This window comes from Nanorana parkeri, unplaced genomic scaffold, assembly GCF_000935625.1.
Source record: "Nanorana parkeri isolate BGI_ZX_2015 unplaced genomic scaffold, ASM93562v1 scaffold1309, whole genome shotgun sequence".
Taxonomy (NCBI): domain Eukaryota; kingdom Metazoa; phylum Chordata; class Amphibia; order Anura; family Dicroglossidae; genus Nanorana; species Nanorana parkeri.
In genome coordinates, this window is record NW_017307577.1 from 452,184 (window position 1) to 469,732 (window position 17,549).

The 17,549-nt window shown below is 44.3% G+C and overlaps 1 protein-coding gene across 1 annotated transcript in view; it reads right to left on the reverse strand.

Annotated features, from left to right (window-relative positions):
• Window positions 1-8,038, reverse strand: part of ROPN1L (rhophilin associated tail protein 1 like) — a 44,162-nt gene extending 36,124 nt beyond the window's left edge. The window contains exons 1-2 of the mRNA XM_018569238.1: window positions 7,993-8,038; window positions 1,733-1,888 (exon numbers count right to left, since the gene is read on the reverse strand). Of these exons, the coding sequence (XP_018424740.1) occupies window positions 1,733-1,863 (131 nt within the window). The 5' untranslated portion in view covers window positions 1,864-1,888; window positions 7,993-8,038. The remainder of the gene's footprint in view (window positions 1-1,732; window positions 1,889-7,992) is intronic.
• Window positions 8,039-17,549: the final 9,511 nt, after the last annotated feature.

Consider the following 17,549-nt stretch of genomic DNA (forward strand, 5'->3'; position numbering starts at 1 on the left):
GATGTCTGAAACAATCTTTATGCTCAATATATATTTATTCATTTTCAAAAATATTTTTACAATACATACAAAGGACCACCTAAAAAAAAAGTTATAATTCCATCAACTTCTAAGTTCAATCCTTCCTAACAGTGCCATCCATAGAACATTAATCCCTTACAATTTCTGCATAATCATATAATACCTATTCTCCAAGCATTAAAAAAATGTTATGATGCAAAATGTTCAGTTTCATCCACTTCATACATATACATTCAATGTTCAGCTACTGTATGCGTGTAAAAGAACCCTATGCACGTGAGAAAAGAAAAAAATAGGAAAGCAAAAAAATGGGAAGAAGGGAAGTGTAAATATATGTGTATGAAGCAGTTTATTAATTTCATCTATTTCATATATATATATACATTTATACAAAAAAAGTGTATGTAAAGGCCATTTGTAAATATATATATATACAGTATATACACATACATATACAGTATATACACACCATGGACAAGAGCGAACGCACTGGGAGTTTTTTTAAACTGGATGACTAAACCAACTTATGTGTCTCAAAGTGCCAACCCTGCACTTAAACCCGAATACTGATGATTTCTTTTAGAAAAACACTTTATACGACTGTCTGAACTAATTATGTGCTTAAATCTTAGAAGAAAAATACAATACAAGAGGTTTTAACTACACTACAGAGTGACATGTACCTTTGTACTGTGCTAATGAGTGAAGTGTTCCATTGCAGTGTGCTACTAAGGTACATGTCACACAGCACACTGCAAAGAACAGTCTCTCTACAGCTTGGAGTCAGTGGTAGAGGACCAGGGCCCAGTTGCAGCTGTGACCGCTGTGACCCTGGTAGTTCTGCCACTGACTCCAACCTGTAAAGGAACTAATCTCAGCAAAACATTATACAGCAATGCAGAATACCGCTAATTATAGAGGACTACAAATCCCAACAATACATTATACAAAAATGCAGAATACCACCAACTATAGAGGACTACATATCCCAGCAATACATTATACAACAATGCAGAATACCACCAACTATAGAGAACTACAAATTCCAGCAATACAATACACAGCAATGCAGAATACCACCAACTACTGAAGACTACAAATCCCAACAATACATTATACAGCGATGCAGAATAATACCATCAGCTATAGAGGACTGAAAATCCCAGCAATACATTATACAGCAATGCAGAATAATATTATGCTACATACTCTGTGTTGCTTCGAGGTGGTGGCCTGATGTCTCCAGCGGTCTGTATGGGCTCAGGGGGGCTGTGCGGCTCTAAGGTGGTCTGTATGGTCTCTCAGTGGGGCTCTGTGGCTCTTATGGGGGCTGTGCGGCTCTCAAGGGGGCGGTGCGGCTCCCAGGGATGGGCAGCTGCGGCTCTCTAAATAAAATAAGTCCGACTGTCCCGGATTTTCAACCTAACAATGTAACTAGACTTTAACTACAGAATATAGGATGATTTGCCAAAGAAACTGTCTGAAATAAACTATAAATATTGGAAAACATTATGAACTGGACATTAGAGTCCAGTGTTGCTACTCATCTTGGCTGCACAATGACTAAAAACACATCCGGTCAACTGGACAGAAACAATCCTTAATAAATGTAGACAACTATTTTAATGTATAAATAGCTTTATTACAGTGAAATATTGTATATTGCTTCCTAAAATAGAGTCTACCAGATTATAAACAGTTCTATACTTACGCAGCAGACCACTGGAGAACATCATGAGGCTGTGTCCTAATAGCAGCCTTTGTGAATTGCTTTAAGATGTCTGGAAGTTCTGGTGGAATGTCAATTTGCTGAGAACAAAACATAACTTCAGGAAGAGGCATGTCTGCTTATGTCGTTCTTAAAAATCTGTGCTAACAAAAATAAACAAATATTTAAATATGAATGTACAATCTACTGATAACCTTCAAAGTGTTTGTATTAAAATGATTCCTAATACAGTAGTTTTTAAAAAACAAATTCAGGTATTTTGTTTTATAAAGCATTGTGTATCATAAACTTAAATTATTTTCATAATATACGATTTTCACCTTTTTCAGCCTTCTTAAAAATCACTTCCTTTCTAATGAAAAACAAAAAGAGAGAACCGGAGCGCCGGCAGACCAAGCTTAGTCACTTGCAGCCACTGGATAACGCACCTGACACCACACCACTCCTCATGGTCACAAACTGGTGAGCTTCCTTCAAACCCCTCAACATGTGAGTGCATACCAGTGAATATTGTATTGCCCCTTTAAAAACCCACCTTATTGCGCTAGGTTTGTAGCGCTCCGGTTCTCTCTTTTTGTTTTTCAAGGATGCACAGCAGACACCCTGGTCTGATTTCACCAGGAGCCACACATTGCACTCTCCAAATCAGACTTTTCTTTGAACTTTTTACTTCGTTGCTAATGCACAACATTGCTCTGAACCTGCTTGCTGAGGGTAAGAACAATGAAGCATGGACAGGAGTGCATGCGAGAGAGTGACAATGTAGGAGCACATTTGGGAAACAGTTGTCACCGCATAACAGGTAGTGCCTCAACAAGGCCATTCATGGCAGGATCACCAGGTATGCTTTTGATAAAAACTGCAGATTTTAAAACATTGAAAATGACCTTTGAAATTGCATTAATATTAGGAATGCACCGATACCATTTTTTTCAGAGCAAGTACAAGTGCTTTTCCTCAAATATTTGCCGATACCAATTGTTATTACTTTTTTTTGCCATGTGACATTTTTCTAAAACAATACAGGCTAAGGATTTTAAGACAGTGGTGAAGTGCCAGGGCCTGGTCCCAGCTGCAAATGCTACGCCCCTGGTAGTTCTGCCACTGACTCCAAGCTGTAGAGGGACTACAAATACCAGCAATACATTGTACAGCAATGCAGAATACCACCAGCTATAGAGGACTACAAATCTCAGCAATATTTTATACAGCAATGCAGAATAATACCATTAGCTAGGGAGAACTACAAATCCCAGTGATACATTATACAGCAATATAGAATAATATGAATTTATATACTCTGTGCTGCTCTGGGGTGCCGGGCTGATGTCTCCAGCGGAGGATCTCAGGTGGCTGTGTAGGGTCTCAGGAGGGCCATGCGTACTCTCAGGTGGGCTGTGCAGGTTCTATGGTGGGTTGTGCGGACTCCTAGATGGGCTTTGTAGGGTCTATTGTGGGCTGTGCAGACTCTCAGGTGGCTGTGTTGGGTCTATGGTGAGCTTTGCAGACTCTCAGGTAGCTGTGCAGGTTCTTTGGTGGTCTGTGTGGACACTCAGGTGGTTGTGCAGACTTTCAGGTGGGTTATGCAGGATCTATGGTGCGCTGTGCGGGGTTAATGGTAGCTGTGCTGGGTTAATGGTGGCTGTGAAGCTCTCAGGTGGCTGTGCAGGGGGAAATGGTTGTCTGTGCAGCTCTCAGGTGGCTGTGCAGGGTTAATGGTGATCTGTGCAGCTCTCAGGTGGCAGTGTGGGGTTAATGGTGATCGGTGCGGCTCTCAGGTGGCTGTGTGGGGTTAATGGTGGTCTGTACAACTCTCAGCTGGCTGTGCTGGGTTAATGGTGGTCTGTGTGGCTCTCAGGAGGCTGTGTGGGGTATATGGTGGTCTGTGCAGGGTTAATGATGGTCTATTAGGCTCTTAGGTGGCTTTGCAGCTCTCAGGTGGCTGTGCGAGGTTAGTGGTGGTTTTGTGGACTCTCAGGTGGCTATGCAAGGTTAGTGGTGGCTTTGTGGACTCTCAGGTGGCTGTGTGCGGTTAGTGGTGGCTGTGTGGACTCTCAGGTGGCTGTGCAGGGTTAATGGTGGCTGTGCGGTTGTCAGGTGGCTGTGCGGAGTGGCTCTCAGGAAGCTCTGTATCTCACCCAGGTCCTGGTCAGTCGGTCCTGGTGTGGCTTTCAGGTGGCTGGGTATCTCATTGGGGTCGCGTTTGGTTGGTGGGCAGGTGCGGGCGGTGTGGAAAAGAGGATTTTCAGGCTCCTCCTTCACAGGAAGGCCCTTGGCAGCCTTCATGTGGAGCCCGGCGCTTGTTTACATCGCCAGCTTCAGTTAAAAAATGTAAAGTGCCAGTATCAGCGATTCGTATAGAGGCATACTAGTATCAGTGCATCCCTAATTAATATAATAATGCATATATAGGTTTTTAGTGATTTGAATTTAGATCTACTTTAAAATTCAGTATATAAAATAAATAACTTTCCTGGCATGAATATAGCAGCATAGATAGATATGGTGCTATGCACTTCCCCTGTCCAACTCACAAGAGCAGTGATAACAATAAATAGCATGACATATAGACCCTCATTCCCTTTTTCTTTGTTCTCAAGAACACTTATGGTCATTAAGGAGCCGGTCTATCCCTTTCGACCACCTTAAACAGCTCAACCTCTCCTGGGTGCAACCCCACTTGTTGAGCTGCTAAAAGTGCCAAAAAAGTACATGCCATACTTTTTTTCAGCACACACCACCGCATGCCCACTGTAGCAAGACAAAGAACATTGTCTGTGCGTTGGGGCTGAGGGCATGAGGGTCTACACTTAAAGCCGTTATTTATAGTTATCACTGCTCCTTTGAGTTGGACGGGTACGGAAAAAAAAATATGGCATGTTGTATTTTTTTGTAGCGCAGTATGGTGCAATGCGGTACAACCGTGACATTTTAATGCAGCGTCACTCGTGAAATTTCAATAAAGTTCTAAACAAAAAAAATAGACATCTAGAGATCGGCGCATCACCACGGTGCCTCTCACCAGCAGCCGTGTGTTCAGTGCTGTTTGCCAGTATTAACAGGCCCTTAGTCTTTTTTCGTTCAGCCCACGGGCTGAACAAAAACAATCTAGCAGTGTAGGGCTAGCTAGACACCTTTTCTTTGGAACTTTCACAAATAGCAAGACTCTGAGGTGGCATCCTTTTCTCTTGTCTTTAAAGTGACACTAAACTTAGGAGTGAAATCTTAAAAAAGCATTCAAGTACCTTAACTATTATCAAAAATGCAGCTTATTTGTGTATTACTCGTCTGTAGATCCTCAAATGCAGGAGCAGGCAGAAACTGGAGAAGTTTCCCCTGGCAACCAACCAGCTTCTCTCTTTAGTCTGCTTTAGACATTTTAAGCTTTAAAATGAAACAGATAAGCTGAGTGGATGCCACGGTTGCTCCAGTTCTGATAAATTCCCCTCTCTGAATTCATGCTGACACTGCCCTTCCTTTTGGAGGGTGGCTACTTTTGTTCCCCATGGTCCCTGTGTGTGTTGTAAAGTAGTCACTGCACCAAGCTCTGTGTGTTTATAATGCAAAATCAATGCAATCTAAAATTAAACGTACATTCTATGAATACGGCAATTAATGTGGAAAAATCCTAGCTCATGCTCTTCGTTCTCAACAGAACTTATCTTATATTTCTGAGGTAACAGACTGGCAGGGTGTGCGTGCCGCTTAATCAGAGGATATTGCCAAAATATTTCAGGACTCTTACTCGTCCCTCTGTATTCTCCATGCGCCTTCTCTCGCTGCCAACAACCCATTTCGACTTCTAAGATAAATACCTGCCTCTCTGAAGTAGAGCTGCAACAGTTAATCGATTTAGTCGATTAAAATCGACGATTGAAAACGTTGGCAACGTTTTCGATCGTCGATAAAGCAAATCTCCCCAATCTTTCAGAAGCAATAACTTCCATGGAACCGCCCATCATTTAGGGGGAGCTAATGTGCCTGTGTTCCGGGTGTGGGCGATCGCACTGTGAGTGGGGGACATGGCTGCGGTGCCATTGACTTCAATAAAACCCCACGCCCCCTCCCGCCCCTGAACGCAGGGAGTCAGCCGGCTTGCATTCCAGTGCGTTCTAGAGGTGCTGGCATCCTGTCCTCTCGCGGTGCTCGTGTGGCCGACGTTGCACATGGGTGTCCCGCTCCTTTCCGTCTGCGGCGTCTGACACATTCAGCCGGCAGCCGCATGAGCACCGCGGGAGCATAGCCGTAGCCAGCTCATTTTGTGCCCGTGGCAAGAACAAAAAAGTGCCCCCCAACAGGTGTGTGACCCAGCACACTGCCTCCAGGATTTTTTATTATTTCTTATTTATCTTTTATATTTTAATATTTTTTTTTTTACTGTTGGGGGTGGCTTTGGGGAAATATTAGGGGTCTAAACAGCCCCCTGATATATTTCTTTTAAAGTAGAAAAAGAAACACAAAGTCCTCAATCTCTTTTTCTGTAGCCTCCGTTCTAAATGAATGGAAAGCACTAGGGATGCACCGATATATCGGCTGCCAAAACATATCGGCCGAAAATGCCACTTTTGGCATAATGCGGAAGGTGCCATTTTCCTGCCAATACATCGGCGCATCCCAGGTTTCTTTCCTCCCCGCTGGGCGCTGCTCTGTGTCCCAGAGGGGAGAAGAGAAACTGCGATAACCGGCCGAGCGCTGCGGGAGTAGAGCGCTGCTCTTATCTGGCTGTCCTACCCCTGTTTCATGTCTGCCCACTGTGACCATGTTACCTCAAGCGTCTGGTTAACGTAGGTAACAAAGTCCAAATCCCATTCGCACTGCCACGGTCTCAAAACCACAAGGTCACTGTCGCTCTGATGAAGGATCCCTGTGTGGACCTGAAACGTTAGCACCGTATGACAGTATGTGACATTGGGTATTAAATAAACATATCAATACTTTAAAAACCCTTCAAGTGTGTGCCGGTGAATTACTTTTATTTATTATTTATGGTTAAGGTAGGTGCCTTAACTAGTAGATCGCGATGTCCTGTCTTCTCTGGATACCCACTGCTCTCCCCCATCTGTATGCAACGGGGATCAGAGGAGAAGTGAAGTTGCAGCCGGCGGCGGGGGGCGGAGGAGAGAGCCGAGCGGTCAGGAGAGAGAGCCGCCCAACCTAAATCTGACAGCCGGCGGGTCTCTCCTCACCGCACATGCTGCTGTTACAGCGGCTCCGTCCCCCCCGGCGGCTGAAGTGCTTCCTTCACTTCTCCTCGGATCCCCCACTGCCTCTGCCCGGGAGAGCAGGGGGGATCCAGAGGAGAAGTTGCAGCCCCCCTGTGTGCGTGGCCGAGCGGCAGAGGATCGGTACATATCAGTGATATGTACCGATCTTCTGTGCAGGACAAACACTGGAGCGATCAGCTGATCACTCCAGTGTTTGTAAATAACTGGGGACACATACTTCACTTCCTGTTCATTCATGAGTTTCTGAATGGGGAGGAGCACTCTGTACAGAGGCTCCTCCCCATTCAGAAACTGCTTGATAGTAAATAGTTTCTGAATAATTGGGAAGCCTCAGCTTGAATTCATCTGGAAGTTGATCGAGGGTCTTTATCCACCATTCGAGCAATCCTTCCTTGCAATGTTTGATCAATTGTTCTCGTCCACATCCAGGGAGATTAGCTACAGTGACATGGGCTGTAAACTTATTGACAGTGTTGCACAGTGGACACAGGACCATTAAGATCTCTGGAGATGGACTTGTAACCTTGAGATTTTTCATGCTTTTCCACAAAAACTTGGAATTATTATTTGCAGTTTGGAGAAGGTGCCAATGATTTTGTTCAGTCCATTTTCGGAGTTTTGCGTGGAATGTGTCAGATTTGGCTTTTTTTTCTCCACTTTTTTGTGTCATACCAAACAAAAGAAATAAACATGAGAATGCCTTAACATTTGTAATTGCAACAATTTTCTGCGCGAAGTGGTGCATTATCTGACAGAAATGCAAAGGGCTGTACTCACTTCTGTGAGATACTGTACATACAAGAAATCAGGCATGCAACAGTTTCAAAGACACTTCTGGTGTGCATAAATTGAGTAATGTCCAATATTTTTTATTTGCACATGAGCTAAAGGAAAATTTCCTTGCAAAGTTAATAGCATATTTACTTTTGTTAGATAAACCCCACTGTGTCCCCCAAAGTCTGCTATGATTAAGGGTATGTTAAAACAGCGGATGAACTGCTGCACTTCTTTTCCTACCTGCGGCCGAGTTCTCGAACGGGATAATAAACGTGGAACTGCAGCTTTAGTATGGTTTTAGAAAGCGTTCTAGTCTCCAGGCAACCATTTCCATAGCAATTTGGACGCGCCAACCAAACGTAAAAAAGTGACGCAAGCCAAGTAGGCATCCCCTGCCTGCGTGCCCGCTCCCCCTGCGCGACTCCGCCGTTCGTATTGTATACTGCGCATGTGCACCTTGCTCCTCCTTAAAAAACGAACGCCGACGTGTCTGTCTCATCAATGCTATCAATAAAGTTAAGAAAAAAAGCATTGGCAATGCTAACATTAGCAAAGCCACGTTGAAGGAATTAGTATGGGCGGGTACTTGAGCAGGACCGTGGAGTAGGAAGGAGCAGGGGAACAAGACAAATGAATATTGGGCGGAGATTTCGTGGCTGGAGACTTGCAGACGAATTCGGGTGGTATTGTGTAACGTTGTGCCCTCAGGGTGTTACAGAGAAAGGAGGAATATCTTCTACTTAGGAAGCATGTCATCCCCACCCAAAGAGAAACCGGACACCAAAGCCGGGCATCCACCTGCCGGTACTTATTTATGTTACTTCTGTACTAGGACAAGGAAGAATTTTAGCAGGCCGAGGGTCATAAGCTGCCATATGGCACCAACATTGAATAGGACTAACGGAGGAGTGGGTATAATGTCCACTGTGAACCGACTACCTATGTAGATAACAATGGCTTTATTATTTTATATAGTGCAATTGGAGCAATTGGCCTGCTTTTCAGCACTTTACTGTGCTTAGTGACATGTTATGTGCTCGCAAAGGAATGTAGTTTTTTGTTAGGGAGTCTAAAAATAATATTTTGCAGCTTACCAATTAAAAGCTGTGGTGGCTGCATTAGTTTGTTTATTTTCACCTGGTGGTTTGGCCAGTATGTCTGTTATTTTGTAACTTCCTTTACCAGAACAAGCTGCCTAGCAAAAGTGGCAGCTGGAGGCCTGATGCAAACCATGTGACACTGACTGGAATGCTTACAGTGGTTAGATTTTTATTCAGTTATCTAAAGCCTTTATTACAGAAGGAAAAAAATGTTTTAACTTTTTTAAAGTGATAGCTGGAATTCGGATTTAATTTGTTAGTCAAGTCCATCTAAAGGTGCCCGTACTTCAATCCAATTGTACAATCTCCTTTTAGATTTATTGAAACTGGGAGGACAAACTTAAACCACTCAAATTGAATGCAGCCATGCAGTTCCTTACACATCATAAAAGATGGTAGATCTAAAGGGCCAACAAAAATTCTTCTTCCATCAACGCTTAACAGCGTGAGTGGAGGATTCTTCTGCTGCCGATAGTGTATTTTTTTGACAGTCAGCGTTGCCGGCTGTTGAAATACCTGTTCGGCCAGCAATTTTCCACCAGCCTCCTTTTGGGGTTCAGTTCTAAGGATGAGGTGGAAAACAGGGCCACCCACTGAGCGAAGTTTAGCCAGCCAGATCAACACATACTGGCCAAACATTTGCTCAGTGTATGGCCAGCTTAAGACTATCCTCTCCACAGGTTGATAATGCTGCTGTCTAAAGGTTGCTCCTCGATAGAGTAGAGCCATCCTAAAGCTGGCCATACAGCAGTAGAATTTCACTTATTTTTGGAACGTTCATTCAGTTTTCTAATCGTTAATGGGGTCAAATTGATTGCTTTATCCTAAAAAATGCATGTGTTCTTGATTTTTGGATCTGCAGTACAGTTTATTTTCATTTGTATCACTAGCAAGATGGGGGGTGAGAGGATTGCGTCTGCTAGTAGATTAAGCTATTTGGCAACTTCAGGAGTTCCATGAGCACATCCATTCCTGCCACATCAAATTAGGGACATTGCCAAAATATCAATATTTTGGAGTAAAACTATCTTTAATTTTTTTAGCATTTCGAACTCGTAATTAAAGAAATGTATAATCAGTATGTACTTTTAGCAACAGCAGTCATGATCTGAGAACTAGAACACTTACGTTGTACATACTTCTGTAAAGGTTCAGATTCGCTTTGCCACTCCTGTCTTCTGAGGCTGCCCATTACTAAGGTAACCAATAGGGTGCTTGGAAAGCAGTTGGAGGTGGAGACAAGCCCAACGTTTACAAAAAATAGTCAAGGTTTGGAACTAAATCGAGCTAAAGAGCTACTTATATCAGACAGACAAGCCAGATTGTTTTGAAATGCAATTATTCACGAATTGTACCTTGCATAACTTAATCTTATGCAAAGCTTAAATTGACAGCATTTGCGTTAAACTAGATCTAAAACCCTGAGGGAGAATCCTCCTTTAGGCTGGCTATACAATGTTAGAATTTTGTCCGTCTAACCGGAATCGGCCAAAATACTTAGTGGGTGGCCCTGCCAGCTCAACAAAAGTAGATTACTCAGTCAACTTCTGTTGAAGGACCTTGGCTAAAAATCTTCAGCAAAATAGGGACTGCAGCCAACTCCAATGATCTAGCCAAAAGCAGTGCAACTGCTTCCTTGCCTAGGCACTGCAATTTTTTACGTTTTCTGAAAGTACAGGACCAGAATTATAAAAAGTTGGTGCTGCTAATTTTTTAGGTCCTGCAATATGTGCAAATGCTTATCAAATTAATATTTTTTATAAAAATATACTAAAATCATTATCAGTGCACACATAATTGCACCTTTTTGCATAACAGTAAATGAACACAGAAACATGAAATTGTAAATAAGCAACTTATGCTAAAAATGTGGAGGTTGGCCTTACACCTATGTGTTGGGGGTAACGCCTGATCTGCAATGCCGTTTGTGCACTGCGTTGGTGTGTGTGTTGTGATAAAATGATGCAGACATGCATTGTATCGCAACGCAGTAAGCTACAGTTCTTTGTCATGCGCTGCCGCACAGTTAAATTAATGTTATTTTAAAAAGGTAAAGAAAACAATCAAGCACTGCGATGTGTTGTAACAGCGCAGCGCATGTGCATTACTCACACCTCAATATAGTGCACACTGTTGCACGTGTATGGGGGGGTGCTTTATTTATTTAACATTACCGTTGCTATCTCATTTACTATCTACCCCGTTATGAATGGACAACATGATCCATGCAGAGCACCTCCTCTCCTTTCATAAACTGAGCAGATAGTAAACATTTACTATGTTCCCCAGTCATAAATGAACAGAAGGGATGTGTAGTACTTCCGGTTTATTCATAACTGGTGACTTGGTAAACACATACTATTTTCTCAGTTATGAGCATAATAATATTTGCTTTTGAAGGGAAGGATTGGCAAATATTTCACATATTTGCTGATCCTCTGCTCGGCATCCTGAAGCTCCATCCCCCTCCTGCCTGTGACAACTAGAGTCACAGCTGCTCTCTCCTTCCCACTGGTTCATGATGCCAGCACCCAGTGGGGAGGAGAGAGCTGCGGGGGGCTGTTTTGGAACAAATTGCTGCCATCCGTGGCTTGTCAGCCGCGGGTGATGGCTATTCATTTTCACAGAAAAGTCAGGAGGACCCCTCTGCTATAAGTAAAAGTGACCTTGAGCTTGAAGGAGAACTATGAGGTGAGTGATTTTCACTCATCCTCATAGTTCGAGCCCATGTGTGACAATTAAACTGTCACACGTCGGCTCAATAGATCGGGGAGTGAGCGAACACATACCGTAGCTCGCTCTCTTCTCGATCATGTCCCTGCAGAGAGCAGTTACTGTCACTCACTGCTCCCTGCAGGGATACCCCGCTCCGATCCTCCAGCGCTGACTGGTGGAACAGACGGGGAGGGGGCGGGTACAGCTGGCTCTGCCTCTAGATAGACAGAACCAGCTGTCAATCACGCAGCTGGGTGGATCTCGACAGTATTGTCAGGATCCGTCCCGGCTGCGGCGGTCTCAATATACCGCGAGCTGTAGCTGGCAGTATACTGAGCTTTGGGTCACGGGAGGACACTAGTTTATGTCCTCCTGTGTCCCTTAGGAGAACTATGGGAAAAAGCACTTGCCCCGTAGTTCTCCTTTAAGGCAGATATGATGTATGCAGCCCACGTAAGGCCTACTGAGCTGGCCAGCTGTGAACATTTTTGTTCCGCTTTATGCCTTACGTTGGTGGCAGGGAAAGGGTTATACTACTACTATTACCGGTAGGTGATTTGTAAAGGACTAGGGGGCCCAGACAGTGTAAGTGGACACAGGGCCAGCTTTAGGCGCCCTGTGCGTGAAAGCTTTACAGTGCCCCTCAGTGACCACACCCATTTTCCCAATAGCCACACCATTTAAAGACCCCCATTTTGTTAAGCCCCAAAGAAACATATTAACCACTTCCGGGCCGCAATAAGTCTATAGACGGCGGCCCATTAAAGTGGTTAAGACAAGAACACGGCTGCTGTTCTTGGTACCGCTTTTAACAGCCAGCGAGGGCTGTTAATGTACAAGTGATCCGGCGTCTGTACAGCCGCCGGATCATTTGTACCGTGCGGCTTCCAGCCGCTGATCTCTCCTCCGATCACTGGACCCGGAAGTGATGTGTATTACATCACTTCCGGTGTCACTGTAGACAGTCTCCGGCTCTTAGAGCCAGGAGTTGAAGCTGGGGAAGCAGATCTCTGCTTCCTCAGCTTCTTTGGGGTCCTTAGGTGACATTAGAGGTCTGAAAGAGAACCTGTCACACCCTATCTGCTATTACATAGGGTGCTTGTTAGACCCCTATGTAATAGCAATTGGGTTAGTGTAAAAAAGTTTAAAAGTTATAAAAATGAAAGTAAGCGGGAAGCTAGTCACAAACGACAAGGAGAGGGCCGAGGATGTGAAATTTTGGGTATTTTCCTTTTTTTGTGGCTTCACGGGCGAACACAATTTTAAGGCTTGACATGTTTGGTATATTTACCCAGCGTGACCCCGTTTTTCATATTTTAACAAAAATTGGGTATTGTATTGGGATGAATTAAACTAATACAATTAGTTTAATTCATCCTAAAATTACAGGTTTGATAAACATTTGCGCAAAAAGCATGCAACGTAAAAAAATTGCAACTAGCATTTTTTTTATTCTACAGAGCCTCTGCTTTCAGCACATATATTGTTTGGGGGTCTTAAGCTGTTTTCTAGCCAAAAAAAAATATTTTATCGTGTGCGCAAATAGTAAGAAAATGCCCCGAACAGCAAGTTGTTAAAAAGTACACTGCTCAAAAAAATTAAAGGAACACTCTTTAATCAGAGTGTCGCATCAAGTCAATTAATCTTCTGGGATATTGATCAGGTCAGTTCAGTAGCAGAGGGGGTTGTTAATCAGTTTCAGCTGCTTTTGGTGTTAATGAAATTAACAGGTGCACTAGATGGGCAACAATGAGACGACCTCCAAAACAGGAATGGTTTTACAGTTGAATTTTTTTTTCCCTACTCATCTTTTCTGACTTTTTCACTACTGCTGCATTTGGCTAGAGTCAGTGTCACTACTGGTAGCATGAGGCGATACCTGGACCCTATAGAGGTTGCACAGGCATGCCATCTCCTCCCAGGATGGCACATCAATACGTGCCATTGCCAGAAGGTTTGCTGTGTCTCCCAGCACAGTGTCAAGAGCATGGAGGAGATTCCAGGACACAGGCAGTTACTCTAGGAGAGCTGGACAGGGCCGTAGAAGTTTCTTAACCCATCAGCAGGACCGGTATCTGCTCCTTTGTGCAAGGAGGAACAGGATGAGCACTGCCAGGGCCCTACAAAATGACCTCCAGCAGGCTACTTGTGTGAATGTCTCTGACCAAACAATCATAAACAGACTTCATGAGGGTGGCTTGAGGCCCCTGACGTCCTTTAGTGGGCCCTGTGCTCACTGCCCGGCACCGTGGAGGTCAATTGGCATTAGCCATTGAACAACAGAATTGGCATGTCCGCCACTGGCACCCTGTGCTTTTCGCAGATGAGAGCAGGTTCACCCTGAGCACATGTGACAGACGTGAAAGGGTCTGGAGAAGCTGTTGAGAACGTTATGCTGCCTGTAACATTGTTCAGCATGACTGGTTTGGTGGTGGGTCAGTGATGGTCTGGGGTGGTATATCCATGGAGGGACGTACAGATCTCTAAAGGCTAGACACTAGCACCCTGACTGCCATTAGGTATCAGGATGAAGTCCTTGGTATCTCCAGAATCACTGTCAGTCACAGTGAGGAAGATCAGTGGGGAGGATCCCGTCAGACACGTCGGGATGTCTCCTCATTGTGGCGCTTAGCCCCGCCCACCACCTTAAATAAGGGTTTACAGCCTTACTGTGCATTTTGGTTAATTAGAGTAAATTACATAATTTACTTATTTAGCCTAAGGAATGCATTAATCAAGAAAAGATGGAACCCCATAGTTCTCCTTTTAATGAATGGATAGAAGCCTTTATAATGAGTGCTACTACACATTCAGAAATTCATGAATGAACAGAAAGTGATGTAAAGCACTTGCTGTTCAGCATAACTGGGGACACACATTACTATGTTACAATCCATATACCCATTGCACTCCTGACCGCTCGTCCATCAAAGTAACCTGGGTGCTCAGTAGTCGACGGATGGCCACGGCACTCAGTAGATAGAATAGGTCTATTTATTGATGTACATGCAAAAGAGTATAGTTTTGCCTGATGAAGGGGATCCTGTGTGACCATGAAACGTCGCACTAAATGTACTATACTCTTTTTGCATGTACGTCAATAGAGGTATTCTATCTACTGTTGGAGTGCCGGTGTCTATATCTTTTTACACAGTACTATGTGTCCCCAGTTATTTACAAACATTGGAGTGATCAGCTAATCACTCCAGTGTTTGCTCTGCACACAGAGTATTGGTAAATATCAATGATATTTACCGATCCTCCGCTTGGCCGGGCACAGAGCCGCTGTCATCCTGAAACTGACACGATGACAGCGGCTCCGCTCTCCACCTCACTCGGCCATCCTGAAAGCTACAGCTTCTCTCCTCACTGCTCCTTACAGTAGGCCATCCTTACAGTAGGCAGCGCTCCCTCCTCCACCCCTCCTGCAGGCTTCAGCGGACATTTGGATCTGAGGTGAAAGAGAGCGCTGAAGGAGGAGGGATCGCTGTCATGTCGGATGGCCGAGCAGTGAGGAGAGCAGAAGCTGCAGGCTGAGCCGCCCCGAGGCACAGCCTGGGTGGGGGCTGGGAGCATACTAGTGAGGGACAGGCTAAAGAGTTTGAATGTTTATTCTTTCGATGAATGGGTTTAAAAATGTTAATGGTATGGTTCAATTGGGCTTTAAAATGTCTCCTTTTGTCCTGGTGACAGTGGTCAGCATGACAAATAGTAATGGAAAATCACCCAAGCTGGGACATCATTAAAGGCCTAGTCACATGAAGGTGGACTGTTGTGTTAGGGCAACCTATTCATTTAAATGGGCTGGCTAATGCACCAAAAATTGACGCCTGCAGCATTTTTGTTTGCACAGTGCAACACATGGTAGTGCATTACTGCATGTTGTGGTGCAATGCAGGTGCATAGGAAGGGTGCATTGGCGTGCCTTTCACAACTGTAGCACCACCACCGTAGAATTTTGCTGTAACGCTGATGTTACTGTAGCTGAGTGGTGTGAATGGGCCCTAGGAAAACTATAATGAGAAAAATATGGGCACTGCTATTGCTGACCCTTTTCCCATGTCTATAGTTGTCTGTCTCTACCTTCAGTGCAGTTACTGATCTCAAACAAACATCTAAATTAGTAAGTGGCTGTTAGGCTTTTGCTATCTTTTAACATATGCTTTGTGTTTGTGCCCTACTATTTATTTATTTTAATTGTACTGATTTACAGTGAAAGCTGGAGGCATGAGAATTGTGCAAAAGCACCCACATGCTCCCCAAGCGGAAGCCAAAGAGGAAAAAGATGATGAATCTGAGCAGTGGGAAAGTGGCATTGTGTAAGTATTAACCCCTTCATGACTGATGCCCTTTTTTCATTTTTTGCACCCATGTTATATTCCACATTTTAGGCCTGAAAATGACGTAAAACCCCCCAACATTATATATTTTCTGAATGCTAAGACTAGGGCTGCAACAACTAATCGACATAATCGATTATAATCGATTATTGAAAAAGTTGTCAACTTTTTCAATAATCGATTAATCGGCTTCCGATCAGTTGGCCCTGTTCACGGGTCCACAAACGCTGCGCGCCGCACCTCCTCCCCAACTCACGCTCACCGCTGCCAGACCCAAATATAGCCAGGTGTTTCCTCTCCTGAGCCACGGTCAAAATGCCATTCATCACAGGACATGGGAATAAATCTTGGATGGATTGTGCAGCTGCCATCAGGTGCAGGGGTGCGGAATTCCTATCGCTTAATGCCCGGGACATGCACTTCCTGCTGGGGAACTTAACCGATATTCTGCAGCTTTGCTTGCCCACTAGGGCCGCAACTAACTATTATTTTCATAATCGATTACTTGACTGATTTTATTTATTTTTTTTATTTTTTTGATCGGATTTAAAAAATATATTTACATTGTTGATTATTATTTAGCTCAATATTAATTAAATATTATTTAACTATTTAATAATTTATTTAATTTCATGGATATTTCATGTTCATTCTCTCTACATAGCTCTCATCCCTGGCATATGTCACAGAACGAATTTATGCAGGAAGGAAACATTACCAAGCAGAACTCTCTCCTGGATTCCTCTCACCAGATGGTTTTGTCTGGGGTAATCCGATTGGCTGCACGCATAAGCATGGGAGAGGATATTGCTAGACACACTGCACGTGAAGCTCCGCGCACCGCCTCTTCCTTTTGCTACGCACGGCTCTGCGTGCAGTGTGTCACAGGCTTCACTGGCTTCATTGTGTTTGCTGCCGGCGCCTCTCCCCCCTGTCTTTGTGCTCAGGGCAGCCACACTGTCTTCCACCTGGTCGTTGGGCCACTGAACGTCCTGTCACACCATGTCCGGACCAGATCTACACACGTTTCTGCAAACGCGATGCGTTTGTGACACGTTCCAGTGTGTGGATTTTTGTTTTTTAGGGGTAATGTCGTGCAAATCTCTACCTACTCCATGTCATAGCTTCTGTTGCGTTCCGGTGCGGTGCGTTTGTGACGTGTTACAGTGCAGGGAAAATGTGACCTGCAGCATTTTTTTTTCCTGCACTGGAACAGACTGGACTGGTGTGAAGAGGCCAAAAATCACATACAAATGTATTGGGATGCATTTTTGGTGCGGAAGAAAAATGTAACGTACCACATCTGATCCGGACATGGTGTGAATGGGCCCTGACGCCACTCATTGCACGCACATAATACACACACGGTACACCTACAACACATGATACACACTACTTACACTTGATGTACATCGCTATTCAGCCCAGGGAAGAGGAGTCTGACACTGGGGAAGCCGCGGGTCCTCAGGCAGTGCCCGAACAGTTAGTCTGTGCTCAGCTAGGCCTTCGCTATCATTCAGACACTTTTCCCAGGGATTCCGGGCTAGTTGCGCTATATTGTGGCTCCGCCGGGACTCCTGAAAACTATCCCTGTGTTGGCCTGACCTTTCAATAACAAGCATGCGAGTGAGGCAGGGAAGAA